Source organism: Dermacentor variabilis, chromosome 7 (assembly GCF_050947875.1).
Source record: "Dermacentor variabilis isolate Ectoservices chromosome 7, ASM5094787v1, whole genome shotgun sequence".
In the NCBI taxonomy this organism is placed as follows: domain Eukaryota; kingdom Metazoa; phylum Arthropoda; class Arachnida; order Ixodida; family Ixodidae; genus Dermacentor; species Dermacentor variabilis.
This window is the reverse complement of record NC_134574.1, coordinates 128,699,733-128,712,478: the sequence shown is the minus strand read 5'-3', so window position 1 is coordinate 128,712,478 and position 12,746 is coordinate 128,699,733. Positions and strand designations below refer to the sequence as shown.

At 46.7% G+C, this 12,746-nt stretch overlaps 1 protein-coding gene across 1 annotated transcript in view; it reads right to left on the bottom strand.

The window, feature by feature from the left end:
- The window catches only part of Dcr-1 (Endoribonuclease Dcr-1), a 54,422-nt gene that overhangs the window by 26,758 nt on the left and 14,918 nt on the right, over window positions 1-12,746 (bottom strand). The window contains exons 6-10 of the mRNA XM_075699237.1: window positions 12,013-12,183; window positions 8,141-8,292; window positions 5,747-5,894; window positions 4,951-5,026; window positions 4,699-4,850 (exon numbers count right to left, since the gene is read on the bottom strand). Coding sequence (XP_075555352.1) covers window positions 4,699-4,850; window positions 4,951-5,026; window positions 5,747-5,894; window positions 8,141-8,292; window positions 12,013-12,183 — 699 coding nt within the window. The remainder of the gene's footprint in view (window positions 1-4,698; window positions 4,851-4,950; window positions 5,027-5,746; window positions 5,895-8,140; window positions 8,293-12,012; window positions 12,184-12,746) is intronic.

The window sequence follows — 12,746 nt, the reverse complement described above, 5'->3', positions numbered from 1 at the left end:
GGACCACCCAGCTCTCAAGGCTACAGTTAATAAAGAAACATTTTCTCGTGTCACCCCTCCCGCTTTTCAGATACTGGCTGTCTTGCATAGTGTAGCCAAATCAACTTTTATGAATGAAGTAATTCCACAAAAAGTGGTTGCTTACAGTCGACTTTCGTTAATCTGACCCCGTCGAGGCCGACGAAATTGATCAAATTATCTGGCGGGTCGAATTAAACAAGATGCGGAAAAAACGCCAAACACACTGCTGCTTCATTTAGTAGTATTTGCCCTATCGCCAGGCTAACTACCCACTATATGTGGACTGGCCAAAAAATGGTTGGATTGTCTTGAAAAAAAAAAAAAAAAGCCACAGGGTGGCCTTATAGGCAGCCCACAGCACCTCAAAAGCAGTAAATTGTTTTATGTGTGCCATCTTTTTAATGTCCACAGGACCAGCTTGATTTAATTAGGTAGGCCGTACATGTATTTCATGTACGTATGGCGCCATCCTTTAGATGTTATGTCGAGACAATGAAAGGACCATACCTGGATGTTGATAGGATATCGGTGGTTCACTGGTACAGCCAAAAATCAAACTCGCACCCACTTTCTATGTATCCAAAATAGAACACTAATGTAGAAATGACATTAAAGCTTCTAAATAAAGCAGAAATCGACAAAAATCTAACGAAAAAAAAAAGTCACTTGCCTGCACAGCACACCCAGCACAGTCACAGTGCAAGCTGGAGAAGCGGCTCCATAGGAGCTTCATTTTCAGCAGCACGTACTAGAGGGTCTTTGCGGCAAAGCCTCTTTGCGTTGTTTTCTCAAGAATGATCTGCGCTGTCCGGCCAGCGTTGACGACGAGCTATAGATTGGGATACTCACTGCACTGCAGTCTGCTGAGCCTGACTGTAGCCGCGCGCATTTTACAATTCTACGACACGCTTCTTAAGCAGCGGTTCGTAGCTTGCAAGTACGCGTCATAAGGTGTACTGAAGTGTAAACACAGGTAACGAAGCTACGCGGCACTCTAATTGCATCCCTTGACCCATGGCATGATATGATGGTATTGAGGATGATGATAATGATGATGATTATTGATTGCAATCCCCTTTGATACGGGGCGGCGACAAATATCCATCAAGCCTGTTTGAGTTAACCAGGTTTGGCTACATGCAACTGCCACATGTTGGGACGCCCAGTGTAATACCATACAACTGCAATGCCAAGTTTTGCATGTATTGACGCTATGCAGCATGCAAGCCATGTGTGATGAGGGGGAACATTTGGATGCTGATGATTTATTAAGGCAAAAGCTTTAAGTGGCTCATACTCGCAATGGCCTTGAAGAACATGCATGATAAGGTCCAACAAGAACTATCACCATCAGCAATGGCTCCTACCCCAATAAGCAAGCAAAAAACGCAGTGGCTCATCCCTCTCACAATGCACAGGCTACAAGCACTCAGCAAAGTGAAGCATATCGTGCATACATTAATTGAAATCACACATAAAATGTACAGAAACGCAGCGTCTAGTCGATTGGTAAAAAAAAAAACATGTGATTTTCTCAATAGCTCATACCCCCGTAAGCCTGAGGCTACAAGCGCTCAGCAAAGTGAAGCGAACAGAGCATACATTTGTTGAAATCACCCATAGAACACACAGAACAGCATACATTTCAATCCCCTGCTGAGAGGGTGCAACGTAAAGTCGAAGACAAACGTCGGTGGCGCGAGTCTGACCGCTACACGAGTGTAAAGCTGCAGCTAAGCGTCAAAAACAAGCCAAAGAAGCCCAACTGCGAAAACAGCAATGCGACGATGCGAGACAGTGCATTACTAAGTGTGCAGCAGGCTTTCGCCTTCACGTGTTTACAGGAGTGTAACATACTGCCGGACTTTTGGCATCCCCTTTGAATAGGGCAGTGAAAGTTGCCTAGCTTGCTTGATGTAATCAGGCATGCTATACATGCTTTTCATTCTGGCATTTATATACATCTCCTTAATCTTCTTTTTCTTCCTCAAGACAATCCATTTCTTGGCCAATCCCCCAATGTGGGTAGGAGCCACATACATGATAGGACACCCAAACAACCTTGTACTGCTACCTATGCAACTGCTACATGACGTGCGACCTAGTGTAATAATATGCAAACGTAATGCAAAGTGTGCATGTATCGGATGCTTTTCAGCGCACATCTCACATCGCGTGACAATGGCACAATAGGATGCTAATGCTCATGATGATTTATTGGCATCTCCGTTGAAACGGGAAGTGACTAATAGTCACCTAGCCTGCTTGATTTAATTAGGTACGCTGCGCATGTATTTGATGTAAGCATGGCGCTGGCCTGTGACTTTTTTTTCTCCAGACAATCCATTTTTTGGCCAATCCCCCGTAATGGGTAGGAGCCTGGCGATAGCTGCGACGGACATCGGCCACCGGCGGCGGCGGAAAACATCGCCAACCGAAACGGCTACTGGAATGAGCCCACAACAGCTTACGTTTTAATATAGGCAAGGGTTTAATATGTGTTGCACAATGGCAGTTGGTTTCTTGAAGTCAGCTTCGCCGCAGGGCTTTGAAGTAAGCTTCGCCGCAGTACACTTGTGTTATGCGGTAAAGCATACAAAGACCTTTTTTAGGCTTGCAGCGCAGCTCAGAAAGAGCAAAAAAGGAAGGAGGTAGGGGTAGTATCACAGTACCAAAATAGTACCAAATCGTACCAACAGTACCAAAACCGCCTTTGCGGTTTTGGCACTATTGTGTCTGACTGCACCGCACAGGCAATTCTCGGCCCAATTTTCTTGAAAGCAAGAAAGGCACGTGCTGAAATCGGGTGGTGGTGGTAACAACTTTATTGACACTCTGCTCAGTTATGACCTGGCAGGCCCGAGTCCTAGAATGGCCCCTCACGAGGAGCGACCCTTTCGGCCCAGGCAACGAGGGCTTTTTGTACTTTTTCTTCCGGCGTTCTGAGCAGCTCTTCCCACGTCTGTTGTGAGGGAGCTGGCAGGAGCGACCTGGGAGGGGGTAAGCCCTCGCACCCCCAAAGAATGTGATTTTGGGTAGCCAATGTTTGATTTGTGCAATTTTGACATATTGGGTTCCATTGCCCGTTGGTAATTATGGCTAGCCAATGTGGGTTGGGGAACGATTTAGTTTGGATTCGACGCAGGATCGAGGCTTGCGCTCGCGTGAGGCTTGCGTTTGGAGGCGGGTAAATTCGCCTTTTTTGCTTGTAATAGTTTGTTATTTCCTGGTATGTCGTCGGTGCCTCATCCATGGGATCCGAGTCTGAGGGGCACATCTCCCGGTTGATTAGACCTCGGGCTACCCAGTGCGCCTCCTCATTCCCTTGATTCCCCGAATGGGCAGGGACCCATTCGAGTTCAACAGTGTTTTCATTATTAAAGTCCCGTAGGACTCGCGCTGCACATACGCCTATGCTGCCTCTCGAAAAGTTGACTATTGCCCTTTTGGAGTCGCTTATGATAGTTTGCACGGAGGGATTCATGATGGCCAAAGCAATGGCAGTCTCTTCCGCTTCCACGGTGGACGCTGTTTTTATGGTCGCGGCGTTGAGGATACTTCCCTCTCCGGTCACGATGCTCACTACGTAAGTTTGGTGATTTTGCTTTGCTGCATCGACATAAGCGGTGTGCTGGTTGTTTTGGTACCTTTCCTGAAGGGCCTTGGCTCTGGCAGACCGCCTCTTGTCGTGTCTCCCAGAGAGCATGTTCTTGGGTAATGGTTTTATAGCCAAACAACGGCTTTTGACCGCACCGAGTAATGTTGTTCTTCCTGCTGAATTCATAACGGGATTCAGCCCGAGTTTACTTAGAATAACTCTGCCAGTTGCGGTGCGGGAGAGTCGTTCACGTTGGGCTGTTTTATGGGCCTCCACGAGTTCGTCTAGGGTATGGTATATACCTAGCTCAAGTAATCGTTCAGTGTTCGCATACCTCGGGAGACCAAGGGCAGCTTTATGAGCTGTGCGAATGACGCTGTTAACCTTTTCCTTGTCAGAAAGGCGTAGGTGGTAGTAAGAGAAGGAATACATGACGCGACTGATCAGGAAAGCCTGCGTCAAATGGCAGATATCAGCGTAACCAGACATTGTGAGCTACGGTGATTACTTGAAAAGCTTCCTAGGGAATGTCGAAAATAGGTGTTTTTGACAGGAGATGACATGTGTTCAATGCATTATTCACTATCCCCTAAGCTGCAACTGCAAGGGGTCGCTATTGGAGTCACTGTGTGGCCTAGGTGCGTGTGTGCTCCCTGGTAAAGTACCAACACCTTTCCAGTGCCCTCATTTGTGTCCTGGCCTGGGCACCTTAGCTGTTTGTTTGGTTCAAATCTAAACATCAGTTCTGCTAACCAAAAGTGGGACACTTCGTACTTTCACTGCCACAAGTTCAACCCACAGGACAACCCCAAAACCGACCTACTGAAAGTGCATAAAAAGACCGAGGACATTTCATGTACAATGGCTCCAAACATTTGCTTTACCAGACTCTATTGTTGAGGGCCAGCTACCTAAAAGCTAAACTTCGTTCCCCTCTCTTTGGCTTAGTCTTTGGATAACTGGCCTTTGGCTAAGGAACATTATTTCTTTTCGTGCTAGAACACGATTACGCAAGCAGCAATAAATTCGATACCTTGGCTTTGCCAAGAGAGACCAGCGAGTGCAATGCGAGTGCCGACCTTCTTGTCGTAGTACTGTCGCCGTTTCGTGGTACCGGGCCGTGGTCCACCAGGCTGGATGTCCTCCTCGGGAAAGCGGCCAGCCGACCCTTGGTCAAGTGCCATCCGCATGGCCTCCTTCCCCTGTGGAACCAGGTTGTCGTCAAGTTCGCCTGCGATGAGTGGTGAGTGAGCCACATACATTTGGACAGCAAGCTCAACCGACCCAAAGAGAGCACAATGGACCCCAGTGAACCAGATGGCACAGCTCACCCATTCTGTGCAGCTCTTCACATGTCTTCAGTGCTGCCGCCTGCTTTGCCAGAAGCTTGCTTGGCATTGGGTCCCCCTGTGAATCGACACAAAGATTAGGTGAGAATAGGCTCGGCTTTGCTGGTTTCACACACCAGCTTGAGGGTACCACCATACCAAGGGTGGTACCCTCGAGCAATAATTTTCAAGGATACAGTACCTTTTGTCAGGTTTTATGTGACTTGGCACTGGACATGTTGAAGTGCCAACAGTTTTCGTGGCCCTGTGCAGCACGGTGTTGGCAGTATACTTCAACACATCTGGTGCCCGGTCACTCAAAATCTTGCAAAGTGACCATATCTCATAAAGCGATCACTTGAGAGTACCGCCCCAAGACGCTGAAACAGCTCGGCGCCATCTTTACTACAGCAATGTAACAAACAGCGCACTTCCATGTGCATAACTGGTTCTCTTAATCAAAACCTTTCAACAAAATGGGGCGGGGGGGATTCTACACATATATGACAACTGACCCACGCAACTACTTTAATGCAACGATGCTTGAATATACATTGCAAATACCTTAATGCATTACATTCCATTAAGTACAATTAATGATGTGGAACAATAAAGAATCCAAGTCCACGATGTAGACTGTTGTCCGTTAACAAAAGGGCTGAATTCACGGAAAAGCACTGCTCCTGGTGAAGTCCACTTGCCGGAGGATCGGCTCCAGATTGACCGTTTCCCTTGTTAGCTCACTGTTGACCAAATGAAGGGACTAAGACATGCTGCAGCCTCGACAGCAGCCACTCACCACGATGCACCGCCTGAGGGGGGAATTGATGGGCAGCCGCAGCGAACAGCTGTAAAGGGTCTCCTCAGCGCCTTCCGTCTCGACCTCCGCCATGCTGCTGATAGGCGTTAACCTCGTGAACGTGTCGCTAGGCAGCTTGGCGCAGTATCTGGGTGTGGAAAAAAATAAATAAATAATGCACCAGAGGCAGGGACGTCAAGGCACAGGCTTGTGCAGCACAAGATACATGGATGACGGAGGACTTTACCCAAATACCATGGTTCGATTTCAACCCAAGTTATCGAGGCAGGGCATTGTGCTCAAACTAAAACACCAGATCATAGATGCGGGTGCAAAAGCTCTAGTCACCAAGGCGATACTAGGGCTCAATCTGTCACGCACAAGGCAATACTACAAAATCTCCAAGAGCTGGATGTAGGCAGTAAAACATACGCCTACATCAAAGACTTCTTGACGGATCGTACGGCAAAGCTTTCAATTCGAGAAACCAAATTGGAGGCACTTAAACTAGGTAATAGGGGTACCCCGCATTGTGGCAATGATCCCGCAACGGGGTACCCCGCAACGAGGCAATGATTGGTCTTCCTGCAAGACTCTAAAAGATAGAAAGACTCTGACACAGCCCATACGTGGACGACATCACCCTCTGGGTGGCGGCTGGAAGCAATGGGCATGTGGAAGATATCCTCCAAACAGCAGTGAAGACGGTCAAAGACTACATCAGAGACAAGGGACTAAGATGTTGCTAAAAAAAAAAAAAATCAGAACTTCTGCCCCATAGACCCACATGCAGGCATCGAAAAAGCGCTAAAGAAAGGCTGGGAATTGTTGTCACAGTAGAAGGCACCAGGATACCAATAGAGGAGAGCCTGAGAATACTGGGACTCCGCATGTACGAAAACGGCCACAATGGAGAAGCCATTAGACTACTGGACAATAGTGTTCAACAAACAATCAGACTAATAAAGCAGACATCCAACTGGAACTGCGACACGGACGAGTACAATCTCATCCGACTAATAGAAACATTCGTAATCGGTCGTATTGTATATGTGGTCCCTTACCTCAAGCTCTACGTTGCGGAGAAAGCCAAGATAGAATGCATTATTAGAAAGGTGGCGTATAAGCAAGCCTTGGGACTTCAGGCAAATACGTCAAACGAGAAGTTCCTGGCGCTCGGCATGCACAACACACTAGACGAACTTATTGAGGCCCAGAGAGTGGCACAGTATGAAAGACTCGCACAGAGTTTGACGGGGAGACACATCTTAGACGACATTGGAATAACCTACGAAGCACAGCACGGACTGCGGAGAGACATCCCAAGGAAAGTAAGGGAACATCTTACAATACCGCCAAACCCTAGGAACATGCACCCGGAGTTTCACCAAGATAGAATAATCGCAAGAGCGAGAGCTCTCCTCAAAAGATTCCGTAGTGCTAAGGACGTGGTCTATGTGGACGCGGCGGAGTACGCAAATAGAGTATGTCGATAGTTGCTACGAGTCTAGAGGGTGACTCCAGAGTTAGTGGTAGTGTAAAAACAGGAAAGGCGGAGGTGGCGGAGGAGGCTGCCTTAGCACTGGCAATAGCCTCCACGGAGGCTAACATCGTAGTCAGCAACTCCAAGACAGCCGTCAAGAACTATGCCAAAGGACGAATCTCACTGGAGGCGCCGAGAATTTTAACCAACTTTCGTGAAGATTGAGACGTTCACATTATATGGGCACCCGCACACTCCTCCCTTCCCAGGAACTAAATAGTGCACAACATGGCTCTATAAATGATGGGCCGAGCAGGTGACATGCAAATACTGGGAACGGAGAGAGACCGGATGACCAGCTTTAACGAGATCACCAAACACTATAAATTGGGAAGGGCCCATTTCCCCTGGCACACTCCTCGCTAAGTAAACAGCAAGTGACGGCAAACAGATATATATCGAAACCCAGTAGCCTACCACCACTACTACCCGGAAAATTACGCAGGTAGATGTAGATTCTGTCAAGAAAGGGTGGACCTACAACATATGGTTTGGTCTTGTCCTCGGACACCCATACAGAATAAAATACACAAGACCAGAGAGCAGCGGGATACCGCATTGCTCAGTTGTGCACCGGAAGCCCAACTTAAGGCAACCCAGCAGGCCAAAGATGCCACCAGGGCCCAAGGCTGTCATGTAGGTAGAGAGGCCTAGGTCTCAAATCTGCTGTACTAAAATAAAGATTATTCCTCCTCCTCCCCCCTAAACTTTCTGTTGCAAATCCCAGGTCCCATAAATGCAGCTTCACAATGCCTGAAAAAATTAACAGGGGTTGGTGAAATTCAAAGGCTTTTTGGCTTCGCCACAGCTCAGCATGAATAGGCGATGTTGGTTAAAAGTGATCAAATCACCTGTTGACCAAGGCAATGGCAGTGGACATGGTGACCCTGGGGGCATCTTCAGCCTCCAGCGGCTTGTATGCTGGCTTCAAGCTGTCCGCATAGGCTGCGTCGACTTCTTCATCTATCGTGGTGTCCTCCACGTGGCTGCGTTCCAAAAGAATCTGCAACGATTTAAGCCAATACACTTTAAACATGTGGACATGTGCAAACATAAAAAAAAATTTTTTAATTAAAAACTTAGCACTCCGCGCTTGACAAAGAGATACAATTAAACTTTGATATAACAAAGTTGGTAAAATCGGCAATTTGCTTTGTTATATCGAAAGTTCATTATACTGAAGTCTGCCCTTTTATGCAAATGAGTATTGTTGCCGATTGATCTTTCTTAAACGAAAGGGACCATAAAATCAGTGCGATATGACACAGGGAGGTGCAGCCAGCCAGCCCAAGTCAAGCCAATGCAGCAAGGTCTGTTTGCCTGCTGGCTGTGTGGCCAATCTCTTCGCTCACACAGCAGGGTCGCGTGAGAGCGGCGGATGAGCTGCCGTGACACAACACAGTTGGCACGCCATGTTATGTTAAGTGGCACACACTGCTTGACCACAACAGACTTATGTAGCGTGCCATCTGTTCAAACGTGTTGCCGTTTCACTGGTTTCACGACAATATAAACAAGCCAACTGGAAAGTGGAAGCAGTAGACTATCCATCATAAAGAGTGTTGTACCAGCTGCTAAGAAGCCGCAGTTGCACGTGCTGAAGACTTCTTCCTGTTGTATTAGTGTTACAGTTCATTTTCATGTGCAGCCCCGTAGCACCATATTTGCACAAATCTAACGCACACCTTTTTTCCAGAAAAATTCGACCGAAAACGGCCTGCATATCAAAATCGGATACGAAATGGAAACCGTATTCGCAGCGTTGGCAACAGCCTGCCGTCAGAGCCGTCAGGCACAGCATCACTGTCATCGCGAGATGTGACAGAGCATGTTTTCGTGAAGGCTGCTGGCTACGATATGGAGCAGTATTCTCAGTCAATCACATCGCCAGGTACTAGTACTTTTGTGAGATTTCATGCAACTCGGCACCAGATCCGTCGGCGTACACGGCCGCCAGCGTTTCTGGTGCGGTGCCAAGCTCGCTATCGGTGCACAGTGCCGGGAATGCTCTCGGCCGCATACTTCGACAAGGCTGACAGGTGACCGCTTGAGAATAATGTCCCTGTGTGCTTGGCATCTGTGACCAATTAAACGCAAATGGCGACGACCACGTGCTGCTTTCCTTAAGAAAACTCACACAAAAAAAGTTTTCCTTCTGTGAAGGTAAATTCTGGCACGTCTCATTTTTATTGTCATAGCAATTATTTGGACCCTCCAAGCGAATTTTCGTTGTTGTCGTCGTCGCTGCCATTGTTGTCGCCGTTGCCGTGGGGTTCCGTACGCGTTTAGCTATATGTAGGCTATATGCCATGCCATGCTATATGAGATGCGGTATATGTGCATGATAATGCCCCACCATTCTATCACTAAAGTTGCTCTTACCAGGTTTCACATTCTTGCCAAAAATTATTCTTAAGAATTTTGAGAATGGTACCCCGCAAACAAATGCCAAAGAACGAAACACCGACTTTGCATGTGTTTTTTTTTTAATCTTCTCAGACTTAAATAATATAAGTGCGAAACAATAACAAAGCTCAAACCTGAAACTTATGTTGTTTTACTGGCATGGCTATGCACTACCTCAGGGATTGGCCCAGGAAAGAGATTTGAAACATACCCGATACGGGAAAGTGGTGGTAAAGTCTCTAAGAAAGACGCTGGCTTCCATTAATAAACATGAATGAAATTGTCTGATGGTTGGATTAAAACAGAGGACACCTAGCACAATAACTCATTTTTACTTGGGCAGATCACGTTTACTTCAATTCATGCTGCCACTGCAGCTACAAGTCTGACACATCGTGTAATATTCTAACATATTGCTAATGCATTCATTGCTTTGCCATTGTGGTGAAACTGTGATACTTTTTCCTGATTGTTAACATTAGGGGCACACTATCTCTTGCCTTTCTAATTGGCTGCATGTTACATTGAGGTGAACTTTTCTTTTTCCTATTTCAATCCTGCGATAACGGAGTGCGTGTTAGATTTGGGGGTGCATTAGAATCGTGCAAGTGCAATAGTTTGGTGGGCCACGAAGTTTTCTGCAAGTTTAAAATTTTGTGCCTCAGTGGGAATACATGCAGTAAAGGGCAATAACTGATATGTAACGTAATGAATATAACAAGTAATGTTGACTTCCCCCTCAACTTTGTTATAAGGATGTTTAAATGTAAAGGCAGCAAGGGTCAGTGTACTGAAAAGCCTTAGGCTAATGTTAAGTTCAGGCTGCAGATTTCTCAATGCATGCAGGAATTGTTCTAGGAAAAGCTTTATAAAGAAACAACAAAACATCCGTTGCGCCCCCACGGGGATTTGAACTTTCAGACCCACAGATTGTCAGATCAACTAGGTGCTAAATTTAAACGAAGCGAGCAGTAAGAGACAAAAGGCAGGCTAAGTAAGAGGAGGAAGAAAATGCTGCATCTCGGCATTTTTCTGTCACCGTGGGGTGCCACCTCCTCAAAGAAAGATCACAAGAACTAGAGCTTTCACTGAATACAGGTTTCTTCTTCTTGAGATGAGATTGCTTGCATGTGCCTACTAATGTTTACTCCAACCGATACAGTACAAAATACTGAAAAACTTATTATGTATAATGCTATTGTGCAAATTATCATGTCACTACTTTGCATTAGGAGCGAAAGTGCACCTTTTTTTATTTTTTTATTTTATTTTTTTTTTTAAGATTAAATTTGTCCTATTTACAGCCATCTAAATGGAGCTAGATAAGCTGAGAATCGGAACTAAAACCTCACGCTTATTAGCTGGATGCCTCAAAGACTGTGCTGAGAGAACAGAGCCTGCTCCAAGAGGGACCAAATAGACAAAATATTATTCTAGAGCAGCAGTTTCCAACAAGACTTCCGAAAACCCACAGACTGTCCTCCTGAAATTAAGGGCAACTTCGAGGTGACGTCAATGAGGCGATCTCATTTCTACATCAGGAAAAATACCAAAATGCATGTGGTGCACTGGAAGCTGCCTTAATTACAGCAATTATTTCTAGTTTTGGTATGGAAAACATGAACTTTTCCGAGTTGTTCCTGATGCACTCTGCGTTTTGCCCACAAGATATTGCAGTCAGCCTTTTCTCTGTAGTGGCCCTATCACTACGATGACTTCTCTATGAGATGCAAAATTTTAGAGCAGTTGGTTTTTTAAAAGCTGAGCCACATCAGCAGAAAAATTCGCTTGGCAGAAGGGCAGCACTCCTGTGCCAATCAAAGGACGGACCTGAGAGCTTTCCTTTTTCTTTTTTTTTTTCAGCATGCTGCACACCGCCCATAAAGGCAACCAATGAGAAGCACAATCACGTCATATGGGCTAGTGCCATGAGGAACTATGGCTTCCTACAGGCTACTCCAAGATCATCGCTGACAGAGGCTATCGTGACTGCCGTGGTGGAAGAGACGCTGGCCAGTGAAAACACACCAACACCAGCACAGTTTCCTGTCAGTATGGCCCCGCCTTTTTCGTCACTTTGAAAGTGGCATGACATTTACGGCATTTTTCAAGAGTTTCAAGGACCTTTGCATACCCCTACCAAACATGATCAATGATTCAGCAAGATTGTTTAGCAGGATTGCAGGAATTAGGCCTCAAAAAAAAAAACAAAACACAAACTTCGTGTTGCGCATATTGCACACCTTGTATCCACTTCAACCGGCTCCCAATTCCTGTAATCCTGCTGGAGCAAACTTCACACATCACAACATCTCACCTGCTCGGTGGTCCGGTAGTCATGCAGGTCGCCCAGAAAGCGGCCACTCTCGTCATGGGGCACCAGGACGAAATAGCGCGACCCGGCGGCCTTGGCCTTGCCCTTGGACTGCACGTAGGCCCGGAAGTTCTCGGGTGGATCAAAGCGCACCACCAGGTTGCAACGGGGGACCTGTGTGGAATGGCCGCCCTTTCACAAGACATTCTTTCGCATGCTCCGATTGGTGTATCGTTGCTGCTGTTTAAACACTCGCACTTGCAGGCTATCTCGCTCTCAAGTTTCAAGTTTTCTGTACGTTCCTTTGAACAACGTGCTGCGTAAACCCGCTGTAATGACTTAGTGCCTATGGCGTCCCGCTGCTAAGCACGAGATTGCGGGATCTAATTCCGGCTGCGGAGGCTGCATTTCAATGGGGGCGAGATGCAAAAATGCCCCTGTATCGTGCATGGGGTGCGCGCTGAGGAACCCTAGGTAGCCAAAGTTCACCCAGAGCCCTCAACTACGGTATGATTCATAATCAGGTCATGGTTTTGGTACGTAAAACCCCGAAATTTATTATTATGCAGGATAAACAGGAGTTCGGGGTATGCACAACTCTTCCAGCTAAACTGTCAGCTCATTCATACTCGGATATTGCAGATGCAGCATTTCGTGGCAGACGCAGCTTCCTACAGCATTTGGGTGCATCACTTGCTTGTTTCACACAGAGTGATTCCCTTTCCCCAGCACAGGGT